The following is a 24,329-nucleotide window of genomic DNA, read 5'->3' as shown; positions in this document are numbered from 1 at the left end:
TTCTAAAAGTCCGGATGAGAGAAAATTATTAACATTTTAAATAAATCTACGACGTAACCAGGAGATTTACAGAATTCTTTTATCTTTTATTTTAATTTATCTTTGTTGTGACCTGATTTAATTATTCAAGAGGGTTTCTTTATAGTGGTAATTTTTTTCTTATGTAAAGTAGGATATAATTTGGATGAAAACATTTAATTTTTGTTACAAAGTGTTACAAGGAAAATATATGCACACGTCTTTTTTAATCAGGCTTTTTTTTAACACAAACTATCTCGCAAGATATACTATAAAAAATCAAACTTTCATTGAACTGAATTCAAAGCTTAATTCAGATGGAGTTTGAGGCACTAGTTGTCCGCTCAGTCTAAACAATTTGCCATTAATAGATGTGGCAGCCTCCATCCGCCTTAAAAACATATTTTTGGAGCTGGCATGCAAAGTTTTTTCAGTTAAAGTCTTATTAGATTCGGAATCTAAAGAATTGATAATAGAATCTGCATCACTATCTATATTAAATACGTTAGTCTGAGATTCTTCCCTCCATAACTTTTGTAAATTCAAAGCCATCAGCTCGAGTTGGACTTGAGATAGTTCTCTTATTATATCTATCTGTATTGTCATATCATTATCACATGTTTTGAGTAAAGAATTTAATGTTTCTAGAATGTCTGCTCTTCTTTTTTGTATGCTATATTGGTTGTCAATATTCTTCTCAAAGAAAGCCAAGTGTTCATACAATTCAGCCTGTTGTAGCGAGCAAGATATGTATTGAGCCGAATGGTGTTCAAAATCATAATAGTGCTTAGCTCGCATCAACCACTTATGAGTAAACGTAAAAAGTTTTCTTGCATCTTCTACTGTACGAATAATATCTACCGGTACTCGGCTTTCCATTTCTTTTAAATCTAAAGAGGGAAAATTATATACATTCTCAGATGTAAAATCGCCTTTGCCCCCTTTCTCCGCCCCAAGATCTTTTGAATTTTCCTCATCGATCTTTTCTGGATTTTCTAGAACTTCGCTTAAAACATCTAAAGGTCTCCATAAATCAGGTCCAGAACTGGGCTGTGAAAAGTACCGTGTCAAGATTGTTTTCCGAGATAACTTATAGAGTGTTAATCCATATTTGACCCAGTGGTGACTCAACTCGAGAAAATGCATTTCGAAATCAGCTTTTTGTAACACAAATTCCTCTGGCATAAGTTTACAATTATCGTGACAGGTTTTCAAGATATGATATGCTGCGCAAAGATGGTGTCTGGCGTTCCCGATTTGGTTTAGGTAAGTGAAATAGTTACCTAGTCTAGAAGTCCGTAATGCCCAATCTTGAGGAGTGCCTTCTTTCATTTCAAGTTGTCGTCTTAATGCTGTATGATTGTACAAAGCATATTTTTGCGGCAAATTCAATTTGTTATATAAAAAGGCTAACATCTGAACGTTATTTGTAATCACTTTATCAATTTTTTCTGGATTTAATCGTTTAATATTTTCTATGGGTTCGGTTGTAAATAAATCCTCAGCATCTAAATACATTTCTGCTTTTGATTTACTTATCTTGTCGTAGAGTTCTTCCATATTTTCTAGAATGTCCCTTGCTACGTTTATTTCATTAAGTTGCAACAAATAATAACAGAGTAAGTTTTGAATTCTAAGAAATATGAAAAGGCATTCCTCACGCAAGGAAAATTGCTTTATTTTTTCAAATGCCAGTGTTAGGATGTTCTTTTTCTCTAAAAGGGATATTGGTAATGTTTTTGCAGAGAGTAAAGCTAAGTAACCTTCCATTGCAATGGATCTGATGTACTGATCATGGTTTTCTTTTCCAAGCACGAGCAGTTCTGTCTGGAGAAATAGAATATCCTTTTTTAAGTTTTGCAGACGGTTTGCAGAACTCTTTTCTCTTATAGTGCTTTTAAGATTTTCAAAAGTATTACTTATTACATTTAAAGTATTCATAGTAAAACACGACGAATTTCTCTTGAAATACAAATTTAATGTCACAATAATTTTATTCTTTATCTAATGTGATTTTCTGTATTTAAATTTTTAATCAATATTTTACGTTCTAGAGACTGTAATAAAATAAAAAGTATTAATATAATAAAATTTTAACTTACGGAACTTATCTGTTTAACCCTTATTTCTATGACAAGGGTATGAAGAAGGACAGAAAATAATATTAACTGCCCTTCTTAAATAGTAATATAACTGTATTGCATTGTCTTCTTAATCTTTATTTATGAACCAATCTTTTCAATGCAAGACTATGTAGTTGTTATATTCAATTAAAATTATTATCTGGTTTTTATACCATTTTAGGCATAATAATCCATATTTACTGGTTAAGTTATACCTAAACAGTAACAAAAAGTAAACTTTGTTTAACATTGATATAGTTTAAATTTTACATTTTTATGATTTTTTTTATTATATCCCTTGAAAATGAAAATGGATTGCGAAGGTTAATTTTGGAATCACACTTACTACTTATCGATTAAATAATAAAAACTGTACTCGGTGAAACTTGTGTTATTAAATTTGTTCAATATTTTGAACAGGAAAATCCCGTGTTGTCACAATACGAAGAAGCTTTATGGCCTGTGGAGTACAATGAAATGTTCGTGACCAATAAAAAAGTACAATCTAAATAAAGAATTGTGAAAGTATTCAGACTTATATATTACTAGGATCTCGTAGACGGATTATATCCATTTATTATATATTATTGCTTTTATGTATGCCATTAATTCATTTTAACAGTTTAGTATAGAATACATTGTAAAAGTATCATTATTTGTGGGGAAAAATAGGGCCACGCGTGTATGAACTTATTCATCTTTGCTGAGCGTAATATTTTACCATTCAGAAACATGCATGTTGTTATATAAACTTGAAACTATAGGTATCCATAGCTTCTGCTTAAAATCATTCGTATATATATATTTGAGAATCCACAGCAGATCAAAGTTTCTTCCAAAGAGGCCAGGCGCTTAGTTTTTCCATTGAATTCCAAATGGGCTTACAGCTGTAATTTTATATGTTGCAAATAATGTGACAAATAAATAAAATGTTTACCGACGAAATTAAATCTACAAACTTGAAAATAAATTAAGTAAAAAAGAAAAGTATCACTTTTTTAATTCTCTATAGTCGTCAATTTATATGAAACAAACGGTGAATAGACATTTATTTCTTAATTGACTTGGAAATAGGTACATATGATAGTTTCACTATTTCAAAAGCTCCCAGGTGCTAGTCATAAATATTGATTTCCATTTGATACCGCTCAAAAGAGTCCTGTCTAATTAACAGGAATACTTACATATACGTGCCTACAACAAAGTTATCTATACATATAATAAGACAGTAAAAATCAAATGTCTGTACATTAAATATTTTTTCAAAAAACTGATAGGAGGCAATTAAAGAAGAGCCATAGAAACCAAAAAAACAATTTTTGGAATTGTTTTCTGTCTGTCTGTCCGGTACGTTATAACTTCAAAACTACACAACGGATTTGAACACGGTTTTCACAGTTGAATTACATATAATTAGGAGCATTGTCAAAACTTTGTTTCGTCAAAATCGTTTAAGGGAAAAAGAAGTTATGGTCAACTGAAAATTTACTTCAAGCACCGCTTCAAAACTTTTAGACACTACAACTTAATATAGATTAGTTATATATTATATATTAATTGATAGTTAATTAGTTATATTAGTTACTACAAAAATATGTTCTAATATGTGTTAAAATTAAAACTTAATACTAAAATATTAAAACTTATGAGAGGTAACAAAAATAACAAATAATGTAGTGCGCGCGGGCGCGGTTGAAGTGTTGAACACTGTGCTCGATAGATGGCTTTAATAAAATAAGTCATCAACCTAGATCGCGGTGTTAAGATTCTCCGTTGTGTAATGACTACCATGAGGTTCGAAAATTCAATGTTGATAGTTGGTTGTGATTGTCTATTTATCATCTCTTTTCTGTATGTTATTGTTTTAAGTCTGATATATATATATATATATATATATATATGGTTATGCGAAAAGCTACCAATCCACGGGCGGAGCCGCGGGCAGCAGCTAGTCTCATATAAGTATATATTTTTTATTTTCCTTCGATTTATATAACTCTTAAAACGAAATAGCTTTGAAACTGTTAGGTATATATGTACATTTTAAATTATTTTCAAATCATTGCTGACCGTTATCCGGATTACAACAAATTATAAGAATTGTTTTTGTAAAGATAGTTCCTTATTAATTTGGAATAAGATTTTTTTTTTTTTATCAAACACCTATCTTTCATTTATTGAGAAGCATAAGTTTGAAGTAATTTATGTTGAAAATTATTTAAAAGTCGTATGTATAAAAAACTATTGCTCTTAAGAGCGTAAGTAATGTTTGATTTGTATTCACGAGATATTTCACTTAAAGGAAACATCATAAACATACTAAAAGCATTACCATGTATCATGTCGTAAATACTTAGTAAAGAATTGTTAAAAAAATCTGGTATCCTAAAAAGAAGTTTCACTTTCAATAATGGAAAAGAATAAAACTATAGAAAATAGTTTTCCACGTTTAATTTAATGCATTAGCAACTTTTCCAATAAGAACTAGTTTTTTTTCACACAGCTATTAGTCTAGCCGCACTAGTTTTACCAATTCAACGTCAGTAGCGAGGAGAGTACAATGTAGCGATCGGTTAACTAGTACTTGGTTGCACGGCCGACGGCGGGCGGCGGGCACGTACGTCGTACGTCTCATTGCCGTTTATCAACGCCACATAGCGCATGCGCATTCCCGTGTCGAGTCTCGCACCGAGAGAACTGCGTCCGCAACCTCTTCGGAAATCAATTAGACCCTTGCCCTTACCTATTACCCATGTAAGTATTATAAACATAATATTTATTTTTATGTGTCATTTATAACATTCGTTTGTTTGTTGTTGTCTTTAACAAATTTGATAAGTTGCATTTTTATATATTGTCGTATACTAAAATTTGTAAAAAAAATTATATGTAAATATTTTTATTATTTTCAATGATATGTTCAAGCTGATTTAAGAGTCTACATATCGAGAGGGTTGTAAAAAAATCTAGGTCATGGAATTAGTTTTAAAAATGTATAAAGGAATATTTATCAACACAGATAATAATTTGTACTAATATTTATAATGAAAGTTGAATTTAAAATTAACATACGTATCACATAATTTTTCAATTAAATATACGTTTTTTATTACGCACAATCAATTAGTGTCGAAACTTATATAGGTATTCTTTAACTCTGATTCAGCAAAACGGATTCAAGCTAGGATGTCACACATCTTGTGTAAGGTGTTTGCATAACATTCATTTCGAAACGTGCATATAGAATAACCGTTGAGAATTCATTTCCGATGTCCCGCAATCGCCATCACTAAACAATGCTTTTCTTCTAAGGAATTCCTTTTGAAATGTCCCCATTATTATCTACACTTTCGTATTTTACATACAAATAATGTTAAAAACATCTCCATAGTAATGTTACATCGTTAATTCGTGACAATATTGAATAAATCAATTCGGAATAAATAACAAATCCTTAATATCAGTAATCTTTTATGGAAAATATAAAAAAAATTGTTAAGAAATATTTAAAATTATATTATTAAGTACCTAATTATAAAAAAAAGTTATTGGAGCAAAACAGTTATATTTGATTAAATTTTGCATTTCAACCCGCTTGATATTTAAAATATTCATTTAAAACCTTATAAATATTCAATTTTGAACCAACTATATATCACTTTTTAAGTATAGGTATTTCCTTTTGGATTTGTTCAAACATATAATAAGAAATAAAAATACTAGTACCATACAAAATATGAATGGTATGAACAATGCAGGTTTATATTTCTAAGTATTTAGGTTATAACCTGTTCAAAAAGTAAATATTTCTGTTCCATTTCTTAGTGTGAAAAGGGAAAAAGTCTATAAAAACGTTTATTATAAGATTAAAGAACCGTACTTGTCCTAACTTTCTTAAACAAGTTTAGTGGACAATAAATAACATTTTTTATGTTTAAAACGTGGGAAGGGAACTATATAACTCTAAAACCCTTTTAACATATTACACAGACTGATAAAAGGTGTCTGCATCCGGCGTATCTTTGAGGCTTAGAATGATAAATGTAAATTTATTTTAAAAGCCCTTTCCAAACGCATATAGCATTTTAAATGAAAATAAGTTTTGTATATGTATTGCCCTCGGTCCTGCGTATGGATAAGTCCTATCGATTCAAAATACAACTCATTTAAATTAATTCAGTGCTGTTTTTTAATTTTAAACAGTTCTTTGCATTTCTAATATTGATATATGCTTGCATATTAAATACCCTATCCCTCATACAAACCTTGGCGATAGTATTTAGATTCTTCATCGTACACTTTTACTTTTTTATTCTCCGGATGTGTTACTGTCATAAGAAATATAAAGATAAAATCTGCGTAATTTTAAGAATATTAAATTTCAATGTTTGCGGTAAGGCTTTATATTTCAATTGTGTTTAATGCTAATAAAGATGTAGTCTTTATTTACTTCCAAGGATCGTAAGTCAATACTAATTCTGTACTAAAACTTTACTGCGGCTTCATCTGCCTCTTGTTGATAATATTTTACTATAATTTTGTTATAAAGCTTATTAAAACTTAATTAAGTATGAAAGAAAGTGAAGGGACTAGCAAATTTGTATTCTGTTTTTATTTTATTTTTTGTGCTATTAACTTTTATATATTTACTTTGTTCGAGCCACTGTCTTGTTTAAAATTAAAAATAATTATAGCACGGATTTTAGTTAAGTTTAATTTTTTTTAAAGATATTTAATAGGATTTGTTATTTTAGGGATTCGAGTCATAGGTGGCTTATAATTTTTGCTTTTCTGCAGAAAAATACTGAATAAATAATAAACAATGTAAATAAAAGAGAAAACACGAAAAATACATAATGAGTGATATAACCTCACAATCTCTGTGGACAGTCTACTACCTTCCATATATGTACAGCTATTTGCTTCAACAGGGAAATGGTCTAAGTGATTAGAAGACGCGAATTTTAAAATAAACCTGATTCCACAGTATGAACTTTAGAACTGAGGCAATCACGGATTGGGTATGAATAGAACTATTTAAGTAATACATCAGTAATTATATGTGGAAACTGCAATAATATATATTGATATTTAGACAAAAATGGAAACGTATTAATCGTTCTATTTTTAACTTATTACATAATTATATCACTAGGTCTCTTTGGCAATATCTCTTTCATTGTTCCTATTAATTAAGCCATCTTTACCTTCGCAATATGTGGGCAAACCGCTCGTGCTTTTCACTTGACATGAGTTGACCTCGGCTGTGTCACCATAAGTTTGCACTTGAAAGCTGCCAACTGAATTAATTGATGGTGGCGAGTTTTAATTACTAAGAGACTCGCAAAACATAATTTATTTATAAATCATTATATTTTCTATGTTATAAATATTCAAGACTGCATCATGCTAAAATTAAATTGAAATACAAGTCTGGGTTTCGTATTTAACGTAAGAGGAATTAAACCAGCGAATATAATTTAGCAACCACGTGCGTTCCCCAGTAACGTAATTGCAACGATTAAAACGTCAACCTTTTTAACACCAGTGGCAAGCCATTAAAATCACGCCTTATTAACGGAGAGGTAGCCTCATTAAAACTTTAGAGATGTGGTTGTATGGTTCGGGTATTTAAATACTTTTAAATTACGTGTTTTTGATAAGTTATTTTTGTTTACATTATATTATATATATATATATATATTGTTTTATATTATAAGGATATAAAAAAGTAATATGTTATAAGTAATACACAATCAACTATGTTGTTTATTAAGGTGATGCTTACTTACATTCTTCTGGGCTCGTAAAACGTACCTACTCATAATTAAATTGCCTAAACAAGACATTACACAGTTAAAACGCTCGATTTACTCCTCTTTAGGCGAAAAATGGAGAAAATAAATCACGGTCTCTTAGGATATTATGCTAAGCTCGTTTTACCGTACATATATTATCAATGCTGATTACCATTTACGTTAATATACTTCATGTTAAGGCTTCATAATAATTAATAGTAAATATTTATACAACGTGTATTATTTAAAATTGGTTGTTCATAGGAATTAATGAAAACTTCATAAGTCTTATATTTGGATGAAATGATATATTTTTTTATCCAATTAAATTTTAATGGATCTGCCATGTAATTTTCAAGTCCTTAGATGCAGTTTATCATAGTAATACGATTATATTTCGACCCCATTTTAAACGTACTCGTATACTACATTGAGTTTGATAACGATCAAATGTCATATACTCGGTATTAGTTCCGGATTTCTTTTCTCAAACGAAATCTTTATATTGTATAAATAAATTAAATATAAAGATATTTTAAATATAATGTTAACGGTTACAGCCAAGAAATTTAGCTATCTACATCTACATATTTATTATGGCAGGGTGTGTTAACGTGTGTTTTTGGAGTTGACCGGTGTCAATACGTCACCTTGTACGACCTTATTGTAGGCATGACTCACATCAAGTACCGCGACACACATATGACATTATGGTGCCTATCTTTCGTGATATTGAGACAGAAATAGTATTTTTTTATAAAATATTTTTATAGTATGCTTTGACGACATACAGAAATAAATCTAAAGAGTTAATGCAAATGATGTAATTATTTTACAAACAATAACCGCTCCTTTTTTGTAAGCAGTAATAATTAACGTGTAACTGACTAAGAGTAATTCATCTGAATACTTTTCACTTAAAATTGTTTCGTAAATAGTTATTACGTTCAACATTTAAATAAACTTTCAAGGTATCTTTGACAAAGAGATAATAAAAGCGAAGACATTTTGTGTTATAATTTTAAGATCAAAATTAAAATAAAATAAACTGTATAGTGTTTGCTTTGATGTATTTGTTATTTCCTCCATTTCGAACAAACCTTCTTCTATTCAAGTTAAATATTACCAAATATGACTCAATAAATCACTTTTTTAGTATAGCATTAATTAACTTATCACATGAACAAGTTCCTATATTAAATTTTTTTCTTTATGGTTTTTCCAGCTTCATTGTAAATGGTCGGATGGAAGGTTTTTCTAAATATACAGTACATATTATTTATAATAATACATATTACTTATTTTCTTTACAGAAGACTGAATTCCTGTAACCAGAGACTGGAAAAGAAAAAACCTAAGCCAATTATTTATTATTAACCATATTTATTATTTTTACTTATATAGAAGAAGAATTTTCGCATTTACATATATATATATATATATATATATATATATATATATATATATATAATACCAAACGTTTGAGAATGGCGATTGAGAAAAATAAATGTATGTTAACATATTTGGAGATAGAAGAGCCTTTAGAAGACATAGTCACAGATGAATTTACACATATTATTTTCAAATGTAAAATAAGTGACAGTTCAGAAGAATGTGTGTCTTACAAATGGTACCATGATGGGAAATGTCTAGAACAATCTCGTAAACATACGATGAGTTGTAATGAAAAATGGCATCAACTTGAGATTACATCAATTAAAGCTTACGACCAGGGTGTTTATAGCGTTATACTAAAAAGTAGTTCGCACGAAACGTATTCTAAAGCAAATTTGTATGTACGGCCAATTAAAGATAGATATTATAACAACAACAACGATGTTGTATACATGAACGTAATTCCTAAAATGATTGGTGTAGTCAGACACTTGAAATGTTCTAGGCTGTTAGTAGGGAGCACCATAGAACTAGAAGCTGAATTTGATGAAGATTGTCTTGAAGATTACATATGGTACAAGAGTAATAAACCGTTTATACCGCATGATCGAACTATAATTTTAAATGATAAGAGATCGACTACATTGTCTATATTGCACGCAAAGGAAACAGATAGTGGAATATATCACGTAGTATCAAAATCTGAATATGGTATAGCATCCACATATGCAAGCGTGGCAGTAATAAATACCGACTTTAACGTTTTGAGTAACAGTGAAGATGTGCCAACTGTAGAAGACCTGCCAGATGAAATTGAAGTTAGTAAGGGAGAAGAGGTGAGAATTGTTTGCAAAGCGACTTGTGATATAAATACTCTAGTGTTTTGGTCAAAGGACGGATCAGATTTGGAGAATAATGATAAAGTGACTTCAGAATACATTAATAATAGCTGTATATGTCTTAGAATAAAAAGTGCAAATTCAGATGACAGTGGCGAATATACTGTTACTGTACAAGATGATATTACAGGACATTTGGAATCATCGTCTTTCTTCTTAAACGTTATCAGTGAGTTTTTATACAGATAAAATTAATTACATTCTACACCTTCAATACATTTATATCTCTTAATATGAGTTCTTATTTAAAATTTCTTTTTTAGGGCGGCCTAACAGTATACTAAGGCCAATAACATTAAAATCATCCCTCACTCCAACTATGGCCTGCTTCGGATCGAGTATAAGTTTCACGTGTAGTTTTGTTATAGAGGATCCAAGGTTTCATTTTTCGGTATGGTACATCGGTAATTACAGAGTTGAACGTTCCAATCATCGGTTCCATGTAAGTATTTATAATAAGCAAAAATAAAAATGAGTTTTTCAAAATTTAGTATTGGTATATAACGTTTAATATTGACTTGTTTTTATTGTAACTAAAGAATTAAATTCAATTACTACACTGATGATTTTACAAAATCTAAAGTCATAATTGTTACTAGGACTAATATTAGGTTATAAACATTTATAATTACGCTTTTTACTACGCTACGCTTTATTAGTTTTAAATTTTAATATTCTCTGTATCAAAAAAACAGAAATTATTATCTTGTAAAGTGAAAGTACAAATACCCTTTCAGAATATATGATATACTTGCATTTTTAAATCAAATTATATCTTAAATATGTATTTGCGACCTCGGATAATTGAATATACGAGGGTGGGTCAAAAGTTAAAGGAAAAGGATGGTTAAAAAGTAAGAAATAAAACTCAAAATTATTTTTCCTTTTCTATATATTCTCCTTTAACTCTAATACATTTATTAGATTAATCAAGTAATTTTTTTGGAAAAAAAAAATGTTTTTTCTTTGTGGTTAAAAAAGTCCGAAATTGCGCTCTTCATTTCTTTATCTCTGGAAAATTTCTTTCATCGAAGCTCTTTTTAATTTTTTTGAAATAAGTAATAATTACTTGGGGCTAAATCTGCACCAAAGGGAGGATGATCCAAGATTTCGAAACCCACACATTGTACAACACCTATCGCAACTCGAGTCCTGTTCACGGGTGCATTGTCGTACAAAAAGAGCACCCCTTTCGTCAATTTTTCCCGCCTTTTCTCCCTCACACTATCTTGCTGACTTTCTAATAATGTAACGTATTTTTTTTTGTAATGTTTATTGCTGTTAGCCCTACGACTTTTACAGCATCACACGAAGAGTGGGCCAGTACTGAGACCGGCCCAACAGTATAGCATAGTACCCTCCGGTTATAGAGGTACCCTTTTCTTTGTAGTCAATAAGAAGAATTCCCCCTGTATCCCACAAAATAGTGGCTATGATTTTTGCAGACGACGGAGACACTTTGAATTTCTTTAGGGGTGGTTTGCCCTTTTTGTGTCACTGCAAGGAGTCCTGTTTGGACTCAGGCTCATAATGATGAACCGAAGTTTCATCTCCAGTCACTAGCCGGCATAAAATTTCGTTCTTGTTTTCACCACAGGGAGACAAAAACAACACTCAACTCGCCGCTGTTTCTGATGTGTCGTGAGAATTCCAGGCACCTTGCGCTCCCTTTTGACCACACGGTCACGTTGGCAAGTCAAAAGTTGGATGGATGTTCAAAATGGTTGTAGCTGACACTCCTATCATTTCTTCAAGGTTCTTTAAACGGGCATCTTCCAATGTGAATTTTTTAAGTTTTTCGACGTTCTTTGCCGTGGTCGCCTTGACAGGCTACCCCGGCCTCGGATCATCTTTATCGACTCTCTGCCTTGCTTGAAGAAGTTATGACACCATGGTTTTGCTAGGGCAAGAGTCCCCATAAACAAAATATATCTCTTCCAAATTAACTGAGAAGTTTTTCCTTGCACTGTAAGGAATTTAATAACTGCGCGAAACTCAATTTTCTCCATATTTCAAATTTTGTTCCGGATTTACTTGTTTTGTTTGATTTACTTGTTTATTGAATAACGATCAGATTTTTATGAAACTTGGTATTTATACTCTTAATGAGCGTGACAAGTAGTACAGGTAAAAAAGCGAACCCTTTGCCTCTACCATACCTCCTATTCCGCGAACTTTTTGACCTACAAATATGTGTGTATTGGAAGTGTATATTGTATTTTTGGTATAAGTATATGTATATATTGATATAATGTTTCAGGTTTTGGTAAAGGGTGGAAATTTCATTTTTGTTGTTAAACAAGTTGAACCTGGAATGGAAGGTGAAGTTATATGTGAAGTACGTAGAGTGCTACCTAACGGAAAATCATTTTTTATCGATAAGACAACTACAAAACTAGTAATAGTCCCACAAGCAATCATGGAGGAAGTAATTCAAAATGTCTGTATCAAAAGAAGCATCTACTACTATGTCAATTCCAAGATAACCATCATGTTAGTGAATTCTTTTAAAGGAATCAAAAATGGCAGTGGAATCATGCAAGAAAACGTAAGTATTAATTCAAGGTCGTATTAAAAAAAAATTAAGTATTCTTTAGAGAGATATCTTTAGTTTTTTATATAAGTTTTGTCTGCTATGCGAATATTTTGTAATTAAAATGCGATTTTTATCTTATCGCAATCTATTCAATAATCATAATACATAATAGCGAAACAAATACATATACTGCTAGCCATTATTACCTTATTGTTGATTGTCACATATGCGTAAACGCGATCCAAGTTTTCACAGAGATTCATTGCATTTTGTATTTCAAAAACATTAGGTTCGTCAAAAAAATTGCATTGCGAATGCTTTATCACATAAATTATTTTTGGTATAACAATATCCCGAACAATTTGAGTATATGTATTAGTTTTATAAATAAAAAAGCTACTGATGGACAACCGTGTAAAAAGAATTAATTTCTAACGTTCACATTTATGGAAATGTATTCATTAAATCTTATTACAGTTTTCCGACGACGAAATTACGGACAGATCTCGTGACACAACTGGCAGTTTCATGATTACCTATTGCAGGTGATTACAATGCTAGGTGATTACTATAAGTTCAAATTTCAAAAACGATATCAAAAAAACTTTATGTGAATTCATACTCTATTTAATTTTATATATTTTTTTAAATTACTTGTTAAGTAACATATGTCAGATATAATACGATACTATATAAAATACGATATAAAACTAAAGGGACATAGGATGGAATAAGACTCTAACATGTCAAAAATATAAGCAGAAAATTATAAACGAAATTGTTTTTTTTGCTGTTGCTATTTTTGCGGAACTGTTTATAATTAATAAAATGTAGTATTTTATTTCTATGTTCTTTTTCGACTAAAAAGATAATATTATTATTTCAGTTTAGACGATGAAAGCTTTTATTTAGACGTCGATAACAATGATGTAGAAATAGCCGCTGAGAAATTATATATATACAAAAGGTGTTTACAAAGTCATGAAGCTAGCTCAAATATATCATCTAAAAGTGTTACAGTCATAGAATGGTAAGTATATTTCACAACTATTTATGTAACAAGTAACAACAGCTGTGTATGTAAATCAAAAATATTATATTTATAAGGGAAGTGGCAGAGTTTCAAAAAACGAATGAAAAATGGTACATGATAGAAGTCGGTAAAAGCAATGATAATTTTGTGCAAGCTGGAGTATCAAGTAAGCCGATGTTTGAATTAGAAGATCCAGTACAAGAGCAAATTATGATATTTCGGGTGTCCGCTGTGACTTCCCCAAGCATGACGGACGAATCAACAGTTCGGATAGGTAAGATTTTTGTTACATTGTACAATAATAATGTTTTTCTAGACACCTCGAGCCAGTTGTTTTGCTCGTCAAGAATGATGTGGGGGTTGATTGACATGATCGTATGTTTATGTATAGTAATATAGGTAACTTTCTATTTTATAAACAATAAAACAGTAAAAGTATAGAACAATAGGAAGTTCGCGCCTTATAATATAAAATTTTAGCTTATGAACGTAGTTCTATCTGGATGTTGCCACTTTATACGGCATTAAAATAGTTTACGTATTGATAAATTTACAAAGACTTTTTGAATCAACCTGTTTTTCCATAATATGGAACAAAAGTTTCACAAAAACACAAAATTAAAATCATTTTTGGGGCTACAATGTTATAAGAATCTCTTTTTTTAGCATTTTTTAAATAGCTTTACATACCATTTTATATCTACTTATGGCTTAATGGAGACTAAATCATAATGTAATAGTTAAAATTAATATAAGTTTATTTCAGACATGTGTAAGTCTTTCGGACATTTTCTTTTTATTTACTCTTCGAATATGATCCTGAAGGTAAACTAGATGAAGTTTTAAATTACTAACATACTGTTCACTTTATTTAGTACCAGCGCCAAAAAATACGCTATCAACAAGCAAGATTTGCGAGCTTCAAACAATGGAAGATTTCGAAAAGGCATATACTAAAACCGGTTCATTGATTGGCTGCGGTGCGTTTGGTAGCGTCGTTCTTGTTAAAGGTACAGACGGAGAATATTATGCCGCAAAGGTGTTAAAAACAAGAACTCAGAAAAAGAGGGAACTCGGAATAAGAGAATATGAAATGATGAAGCAGTTAAGACATCCAAAACTTATTCATCTCTTCGGCGCTTACATTTCAAAAGATTCCTTTGTACTTGTAATGGACTAGTGAGTATTTTAATATATACTAAATAAGAAAAAACTACAATTAGTAGGATTCTTTTTCTATATGCTTAAACAGATGGAGCATCTTCATAAATAAATATGGTTTTAGGAAAAAGAAAAATGAACCAAAATACATATGGTCATTTTGTTTCCTCCTGTTTGAGTCAAGGCTTTATGTCTTCTTAATGCATTAAGGTATCGAATTAAATTAGCACCATAATATTGTAGGTCCGTGTTCTCTTGAACGTGTACCTTGAAAAAAATGCACTTTTTATCTAATATTAGTATATTTCGCCAAAAAAAAATCGAAATTGCAACGCTGTTTTTAGCTCCATTATTGTTTGTGAGCGTAGTAACGAAATAAAATTCTTTTAATTCATTTGTTTTTAACTATTCATACGCTATGACTTCCACAATATATGATAAATTTATAAAATTTGCGTTTCCTTGCCTTAAAATCATTATATTTAAATATTTTTTTAAGTAGGCTATACGGTTTTAATTTATCTTGTTGGCTTGAAATTTTACCAAAACAAAAAAAAAATACATTATTTTAATTAGTGTTAGTTCTATGAAATTATTAATAATTAATACATACTTCTACAAAAGTTTTTTCACAATGTCTTATTAGATTTAATCTTATGTAAACATTTAATTTGGTGTTATTAAAAATAGCTGGAAAGTTATAAAAATATAAAAAGGCACTAAATTATATGGGCATAAGTAAGAAATAAACAAAACAAGTTTATCCCCACTTTAAGTTACCCACGTAAATCTGAAGGCAGGCCATTACAGTTTATTTTTATTATTAAATAATGTATTTGGTTTCATTTCACTTTATATCAATTTAATTTTCAAACAATTATAATAAATTATCTTAAAAAGGAATGTCATGTGTAATATATATTTATTGTTGTTTTAGATTAATCATAATAATTAGATTGAGTTGAAATTTGATATTTATTTTTTCTTTTCGATATATTATTATCAGTTCTTTTCTGAAACATTATTGGTTTTAATGTTGCATACAAAATACATATATTATTATTAAAAAAGCGTATATTTAGTTATAAAAAATACAAGTATCGTTGAAAACATGAATAATATATAAATAAGATTTTTTTAATTTTAGTTACATTATCACAATATCATTTCATAGATATTGTTTTTAATGAAACTAAAGTTTTCAGATAATTCTACTCGTTTTCATTATTTGACGTTTCGGTTCCTTTGCAGCAGCCGTAATCACGGGCAGACGAGATGAAAGTGTCAATCTTTCGGGAAACGTCGGGATTATGTAGTCATAAAATAATAAAAACGCGTAGTGTTATCCGAAAACTTAAGTTTCATTTTAATAAGTCACTACCAAAAACTTAGATAACATTTATTTATTTTTTTACTTAAAAGTAAAGCTTGCTTATTATTTTTTCAAACTACGCTTTACTGTGAAACATCTTAACAATCATTTTGTTTTACATGTTGTACAGTTCAGGGGAAAAAGGCACTTGTAACTTTAAATGTACATTATTAATATTATAAGATTTTATTCGCTTTCAGTTTATGGGGTAACGAGTTATTTGACAGGATCGTGGATGAAGAACATATTAAAGAAGTGGACGTTGTTCCATACGTGCGCCAAATTTGTGAAGCTCTGCTTTATTTGCATGAACTAAAAATAGCGCATTTGGATTTGAAACCAGAAAATATTATTTGCTTAAGTCCTAACTCTCTACAAGTTAAAATCATAGATTTCGGCTTAGCTAGATATTTGGACGACAGTCAACAAACCAGAGCAATATATGGTACTAGAGACTATGTAGCTCCAGAAGTATTAAATTTTGATCGACTGACCTTAGCATGTGACATGTGGAGTTTGGGCGTGGTTACATACATGTTGTAAGCAATAAAATGAGTTAATAAAGTCTAAGGTACTTTTTCTGTCATTGTATTATACAAAATTTTATTGCACTTTTTTAGATTGTCTGGGGTCATGCCTTTTGTTGGTGAAAATTGGGCGCAAAGATCGGCAAACATCACCAGGGCTAAATATAATTACCATGAGTCAGCATTTAAGGAAATATCAGATTTAGCAAAAGACTTTGTTGATCATCTACTTCTTTTAAAACCGGAATATCGAATGAATGCATCTCAAGCATTAAATCATAGATGGGTACGGGAAGGTCCACCTTGTGGTGCTAAAGCAGGTCATATGAAACGAACTAGAGAAAATTTGAAGTCCTACCTAGCAAACTATAGAGCTAGGTGGCAGGTTTGTAATGAATATCAAATGTATTATTGCTGTGTTTACAATGAAAATAGACTTTTATTACTCGTTATTTTATTAATAGAGGGCTGGAAATGTCTTGATTGCGGCTCATCGTCTACGCACGCATCGCTCTACAAACGAACCAGGGGCGCCTACGGTCACTTAATTAGTTAATCGACAATGTGTTTTATTTTAAGCGGGTTATAAAAAAAAAACATATCTAAAAAAATTATGGTAATATCAATATGGCGATATGAAATCTAAATGTTTATGAACAATGAATTTATATTTATTCTCGTTTTATTTTAATGGATCTCTGAGCGCAATGCTCTTACACATTTTGTTTAAGGGTTCATAGTTTTAAAGTATTGTATTAAAATAGTAATTTATTAGACTAAATATATGTATTTTACTCTTACCGTTCCCTGAACTAAAAATAACATTTATTTAAAAATATAAATGGACGCCAGCAATAAACCATAGCTATACATCTCACAACAAATCGCTTTGACAGAGTAAGTGAAATCGCGGTGTTCCTTGTTTGGTCGCTTATATTTCTAATTTGTAATTCGTTTCAGCAACAAGATTTGAGAAATATTGTTAGTAATAGTAATAGTTGAATGTTAGTACATAAATTTTAAAATGGTCTGATGAAAATAAAAATCATTGAAAAATAGCTATAGCTCAGTAAAATAAAAGTCCACTTGATGTAAATTTGGAATGTGAAAATGTAAACTCAGAAACGTAATATTAAATAATAAAACATAAAGCAATTAGTAATTTATTTATTGTTTAATGACATAAAATCTTTGAAAATAAATCTAAAATTTTTCTAGAGGAGCTAAGAAAACAAAAATCACACTTGCTGCATAATTAGAAGTGTCCCGTTATCTTGGGAATATTTGTCGTACATCTAAACTAAATAAACAAATACTAAACCAAACAATTAAACATTCATATATTGGCAAATTCAAGTGTTACATTGATAAATAAGTTTTATAAAACAGTAAAACAGTCTAGCATAAATTGCCTAATGAATTTTTATCTACACTAAGCGATATACGAGTATGTAAAAATATTTTTGTTGTCGTTATTTATTGAAACCTATTATTCATTTCTGATTTTAAAAATGCACGGAAACAAACTTGAGAAAATAAACACAAATTGTTCATCTTCTCCTGCTAATTTTAACCTGTAAGAAAACAGTTTTTATTAATATAAAAGTCAAGAACAAATATGAAAATAAATCCTTCGCTTCGCAATCTGTGTTAAAATAGGGTACCCGAATCGCATTGCGTTTTCTATTGTATACAAATATTATAAAATACCTTTTTCGTCACTTTGTGTTCATATTTTCTAAAGACAGTTCTTAGTCCAATCTAGAAAATGATGGAGTTCTCCTTCTGTAGGTCAAAGGTCTCCTGCTCGGAGAAGCGCTAAATGATCTCGTAGTTCCGTGGAATTTCCCTTTTCCTGTTATAATTTCAAGCCTAGCTGAGGCTTCCGCTCTACCGTAATCATTCTCTAATGTTATTCTGTATAGACCAACATCCTCTATTGTTACTTCCTCAATTTCTAAAATTCTAAACATTTCGTCTTTTTCTTTTATATTTATTCTTGGAGAGGCAGTAATTATTATTCCGTCTTTGTCCCATGTAGCCCAAGGTGGAGGAAGGCCTTTAACAGCACATTGGAATACAACAGTGTCACCTTCTTCGGCTACTCTATTGAAAGGATAGGTGTAAAATTTCGGTGCTATTTCCCGAGTCGGACTACACAACCGTCGAGAATCTCGACCTGTTACAACAAATATTATGATGAAAATGTTTAACATTAGCTTCAAGATAATTAATCACAATAATCAATAATATATAAAATAAATAATATAGAAATTAATTAATAATTAGCTAACTGAGAGGTTCGTGAGGAATGATACAGTTTCTAGATATAATATATTGGCGTTAAATTAATTATTTATACTCTAGTTTCTGTATAGTACACATATTTAAAAGCATTTGTGAAATTATTTCCCACTTAGACTATTGAAATGCTTTAGAGGTACATATATATTGTTACGCACATGGTGTGGTTGACAACGACCGCGCGGGTGTAGTGCGTGGTGTGGAGCGTGGAGTGGAGGCAGCTGACAGCAGTGCCGGTGGCCGCCGCAGATTCTGGCTTAAGGTGTTTGGCTCCCCAGGTGCTGACGAATTACATAAACCTTATTAAATTACCATTACACGGACCTATAAAGTAACTTCTACCAAAACTCTTTATCGTACTGACATTGTATCATCTTAAATTTTTATGAATGTAATATATGTTTTTTTTTTACTTTCCGGGCATATATATATATATATATATATATATATATATATCGTTTACTTACGGTATACAACTAAGCACGCACTGGAAGTTGCTTTTCCTAAACTATTGGAGGCTTCACACTTGTAAGTGCCTTCGTCTTCAGCGGTAACTTGATTTATCTTAAGTCGTGCGGTACCGCGATCATAAGAAGTAACGAAATCTGGACAGTCTGGGACCACCTTAATAAAATAAAACACTTTGGATTAAATAAGACTGTAGCAAATGGACTTGTTGAAATTATAAAAAAAAAATATTACCTCGGTATAATGGTACCATCTTATGAAAGGATCCGGGTTTGCTGCGATACGACACTCGAACTCAATCGCATCTCCGTCATAGCATAGTAGGTCAGTTAATTCTTTTTCAAAACGAGGAATTTCTTCGACAAGCCTACAACACATAATTTGAAGTAGTTTTTCATTTTAAGTTAAAATGGAAAACCAAGTAAAGCAATGATTGGTTGTTCAATTACCCATATCTAATGTTGTGGACGTCTTCTTTTGAATTGGGATCTATAAAGTAAGGAATAATATAATAACGTAATATGTGTGTCAAACAAGACTTAGCAATTCAAAAGTTATCCTAAACTAATACCCATTTACCTCTCGCTAGTATTTGCAATGATATAATAGCTTTTGCTTCTCCATGTATATTCTTGGCCACTACAGAGTATGTGCCTGTATAATCGAATTTTGCATGCGGAATTTCGAATCTATACTCGGGTCCGGCGCCAATCCGTTTGAAATGTTTTGCGTCTCGATAGTAATCCGGCTAAAAGGTTTTTGTTACAGGGTTTTAATATGATTGTTATCAATTCGGGGCTGAAATATTAGCTACCACGACGGAAGTATAATAAGCATACCTTTAAAAAGTCTCGTAGCCAGTAAACTTCAGGCTTAGGATCTCCTATAACTTCACAAACTATAATTACGGTGTCACCTTCTCGTGCCTCACTAGACCTAGGTTTTCTTAGAAATCTCGGCTCGTTAGAGTAACTGCAAATATAATCTAATTCATAATAATATTCACATAAACAAGTCATATAAATAAATAAAAAACTCACAGAGCTCGCGATGTTTCATCGCTCACAAAAATCGGCGGTGCATTCATGTTATCATCTTTATTTTCTTCCGCTATGATTTCCACTTTACCCGAAGTGGAAACCCGGCCTACTTCATTGGAAGCAGTACACGTATATACGCCAGCATCTCGGGCAGTTACGGCGGCAAGAGCCAGTTCAATTTGTCCGTCTCGATCTAAGGTCATGACCGCCCGACGACTCGGCCGTAACCTAACGCCGTCTCGATACCAACATACACCGACAGAAGGATACGCTTCTACTATTGCTGAAATTCTCAGTTCTTCGCCTAAAGAACAGGAACAAAAAATCAATCTTAATTAATTTTGTTCAGATAGCGACCAAGTCTACCTTTTTAGATTACGAATTTTAACCACATAAGCTACAATAAGGCTCATTCGCTTAATAAATATCCCAATATTACAAAACTATTAATTGTCTTTTACATACTATGAGAGTTAAAGAAATACTTTCACCTTCTCTTAACTGATACAATGGTTCCAGGCCGCAACAAAATTCAGGGGCGACATATGCTCTGATGCCTTTATCTACGACCAAACTACAGCGGCAACTAATCGCTCCACTGTTATTTCTAGCCATTACTTCATATACACCGCCATCGTCCAACGTCGTTGGTGCTATCTCAAGTGTATAGAAAAACTCATCTTGGGACATGCTATGGCGATCTGCACATTTGGAACATTGCTGTTTTTATTCATATATTAATAATATATTCTTATTAATTTCTAATGGTGCACAAACAAACTGTCTAATAAAAAAACTTCATTGACTTTTTTTTACTATTTTACAAATAACAATAATATTTTTATCATAAATTTCTATGTTTCTTAATTTATCAAGATGAAAGTGCGGAACACAAACAAAATAGCAAGATATTAAACAAATTATTTTTATTTTACAAATGCATAATATACTATTTTGCATCGATATTACGTATTGCGGAAGCTTTGGCACGTGTCAACTGTAAACGACATCTCACTTGGCACATATTCTATTTTCGAATACAAAAAGATATGATTGTAATGAATTAATAATATAATTAGTATGGTTATGTCTATGTAACTTACCGTCAGTTGTGATTTCTTCTCCATTTTTAAACCATGCAATTGTGGGCGCAGGACTGCCCACAACTTGGCACGTGAGACGCACGGGATATGTTACTTGAACGCGTCGATCACGCAATCGCATAGTAAACTGTGGAGGATACTCGCCATCTAAGCCCGCCGACCTCTCTCTGTAATGAACCAATTGACATTTTAAAATAATAAAAACCTAATAAAAATCAAAGTCATAATTGTTTTGTTGAATAAAATACACGAATCCCAGATTTATCAAACAATGAAATAGTTAGGTTCTCTGTTTATTAATCTAATAAAATTAGAGTGATAATCTTACATTATTTAAAAATATATAATATGAAGAGACTTATAACCACATTGCCGGATACTAAAACAACAAACCTTTTTAATTTGGCGTCAGCCTCCCAAATATTTCGATCAGTTATGACAGTCATTCTTGCGTATGTTGAAGATCGTCCGTGAATATTCGTCGCCTCACAACTATATCTGCCCTCATCTTCTATATTAACATTTTCTATAATTAAACATGCCTTAAAATTATTTTGTGTTATTTTAATTCGATTCGTATTTTCTTCTATTTCGTGACCATTTTTCATCCATACTATTTCTGGAGTAGGTTTTCCCTTGAAGCTACAACATAATGTTGCTGTTTCGCCTACAAGAACTTTACTTTGACCAGGAAGAATTTCAATGAACTCCGGCCTTTCACCACTAAGACCGATTCCAATGGGTGTTGACGTTTGTACGGATTCACCCCAACCGTAGCGGTTTCTGGGTGTAATTCTAAAATGATACTCTTCTTCTTGTTTTAGATTGAAGGCGTCAAAAGAATTTCGTGGTGTAATTCCCAGTTCAGTCCACCGCGCACCTCCTTCTTTTCCTATCAACCAACTTTCTACCTTGTAAGCCAAAATTGGAGCCCGTGTTTGACAATCAGGTTTGGGCCAGGCAAGTGACACCCAGTTCTTGCCGCCTTCGATGACGCTCGGTTCACTCGGTATGCGATCGGGAACAACTACAATACATACATCATTACCGTATCTCTAATAACAATTTATACTTGAAGTATTGCCAATTCTAATATATGCTCCTCCAATATTAGATTTAAAATGAAAGTTGTGATCAATTTTAAAAGCACAAGCATAAAAGAATTTACTGACTACACATAACCTGTTTAACGTTGTAATTAATTCTAATTACCTTTATAATTACGATCAAGAGGCGAGATGGCTAAATCATCCATTGGATATGTCCAATCTGAAACAAGGTTTTCTGATGTCGCCCGTTGTCTTATCTGTTAAAAAGATAAGTCGTTTTAGTACATATTACCTCGATTTAGTATAGTAGCATTTAAGTTTGAGCATAATTTTAAGTAGATCGTACATAGACAATTTATTAATTTAAAACCTGCCTGGGTCATTAATTAGGATTACTAAGCAATCTCGTGCATTGGAAAATAAAAATAGATTTAAAAAATCTGTTTCAATCAACATTTGTTAAAGCTGCGGGAAATTACTTACCACGACAGTAACGAAGGCTCTATCACAGCCATACGCATTACGGGCAAGTATACAGTAAGTTCCAGCATCAGATATCACTGATCTTTTCAATGTAAACTTCATATAATCATCAGATGTCATTTTGCAAACTCGCTGACTGTAAGTAACATCTCTTAAGCCCTTCATGAAAAACACTAAAATAAAATAATACACTTATTAATCATCATCATCATCATCATCGCTTATTAATCGCTGCCTTATAAATATTCTACTACAATACGTTGCGTTTACTGTTTCGTTAGCAAGAGTTTGCATCGTCAATTTAAACACCTATCTTATAATATTAGTCTTATTCATTTAATGATATCATCATCGTCGTTGTCTAATGTACAAGTATATATGTCTTATCATTTATAAACATTAAAAGTGTGTAAGTCAAATGTGAAACTTTTGCTAAGTGTAGACGTATTTGTAGATTTTAATTAAATAAGTTAAATGTATGTACCTTTTGGTTTTGGTTCTCCTTGTACTCTAAATGAAATATTAATATCTTCGCCTACAGATATAAGTATATCTTTTGCTGGTCTACTGACTATTACTGCAGGTTTTCCATCAACCTGATTTGGTTGAACTACGGTTATGGCCGCATTCATATCAACATTTCCGTGTCTACTCCATGCCCTACAGGTATACAAGCCCGTTTCTCTTTCTGTTACATCGGAAAGAGCTAAAGTGTAAATACCGCGATCAAAGTAAGTTTGGGCGTTTCTGTAAGTTTCAAGTACAGAGAACCCATCTCGCAACCATTCTACTCTTGTTGGTGACCCTTTAATTTCTACTTGCAAGCCAATTGTGCCGCCACTGACTACTTTATAGTCTGATATGACATTTGTAAAATGAGGTTTCCGTGATTCTATTGTCTGCCGGGCCAAATTTACCTTTTCCAACGTAACAATATTTCGGTTCATATTAGTTTCTTTACCTGTTACAAAAAATATTCGTTATTAATATCATCTAAAACCCTAATTACGAAAATAACGT

At 31.3% G+C, this 24,329-nt stretch overlaps 3 protein-coding genes across 5 annotated transcripts in view; 1 reads left to right on the top strand and 2 right to left on the bottom strand.

Moving 5' to 3' along the window:
- Positions 1–218: 218 nt before the first annotated feature.
- On the bottom strand, positions 219–2,031 carry LOC116778162 (KIF-binding protein-like). The gene has a single exon (XM_032672076.2). It carries the CDS (start codon positions 1,957–1,959, stop codon positions 298–300), a length of 1,662 nt encoding a protein of 553 aa, XP_032527967.1. The 5' UTR covers positions 1,960–2,031; the 3' UTR covers positions 219–297.
- Positions 2,032–4,694: 2,663 nt separating this feature from the next.
- On the top strand, positions 4,695–18,028 carry LOC116777302 (muscle M-line assembly protein unc-89-like). Of its 2 annotated transcripts, XM_032670772.2 has the most exons (11): positions 4,701–4,895; positions 9,253–10,402; positions 10,497–10,675; positions 12,494–12,781; positions 13,247–13,314; positions 13,656–13,799; positions 13,877–14,076; positions 14,678–14,981; positions 16,536–16,874; positions 16,956–17,247; positions 17,327–18,028. In XM_032670772.2, the coding sequence occupies exons 2-11, from the start codon at positions 9,427–9,429 to the stop codon at positions 17,408–17,410; spliced, it is 2,874 nt and encodes a 957-aa protein (XP_032526663.1). In that variant the 5' UTR covers positions 4,701–4,895; positions 9,253–9,426; the 3' UTR covers positions 17,411–18,028. The 2 variants fall into 2 exon arrangements, with proteins under 2 accessions (XP_061382288.1, XP_032526663.1); XM_061526304.1 differs by having other exon boundaries at positions 4,695–4,895; positions 16,956–18,028.
- LOC116777301 (titin homolog) overlaps positions 18,014–24,329 on the bottom strand; it is a 34,123-nt gene continuing 27,807 nt past the window's right edge. For both annotated transcript variants that reach the window (XM_032670770.2, XM_032670771.2), the window contains exons 16-30: positions 23,794–24,270; positions 23,310–23,482; positions 22,990–23,083; positions 22,171–22,804; positions 21,778–21,944; positions 21,166–21,375; positions 20,675–20,978; positions 20,474–20,606; positions 20,214–20,382; positions 20,084–20,123; positions 19,869–20,001; positions 19,634–19,790; positions 19,325–19,447; positions 18,573–19,041; positions 18,014–18,436 (exon numbers count right to left, since the gene is read on the bottom strand). In XM_032670770.2, the coding sequence (XP_032526661.2) occupies positions 18,614–19,041; positions 19,325–19,447; positions 19,634–19,790; positions 19,869–20,001; positions 20,084–20,123; positions 20,214–20,382; positions 20,474–20,606; positions 20,675–20,978; positions 21,166–21,375; positions 21,778–21,944; positions 22,171–22,804; positions 22,990–23,083; positions 23,310–23,482; positions 23,794–24,270 (3,242 nt within the window). In that variant the 3' untranslated portion in view covers positions 18,014–18,436; positions 18,573–18,613. The remainder of the gene's footprint in view (positions 18,437–18,572; positions 19,042–19,324; positions 19,448–19,633; positions 19,791–19,868; positions 20,002–20,083; positions 20,124–20,213; positions 20,383–20,473; positions 20,607–20,674; positions 20,979–21,165; positions 21,376–21,777; positions 21,945–22,170; positions 22,805–22,989; positions 23,084–23,309; positions 23,483–23,793; positions 24,271–24,329) is intronic.

Source organism: Danaus plexippus, chromosome Z (assembly GCF_018135715.1).
Source record: "Danaus plexippus chromosome Z, MEX_DaPlex, whole genome shotgun sequence".
Lineage (NCBI taxonomy): Eukaryota > Metazoa > Arthropoda > Insecta > Lepidoptera > Nymphalidae > Danaus > Danaus plexippus.
Note: the sequence above shows the minus strand (reverse complement) of the source record. Positions and strands in the feature narration are given on the sequence as shown.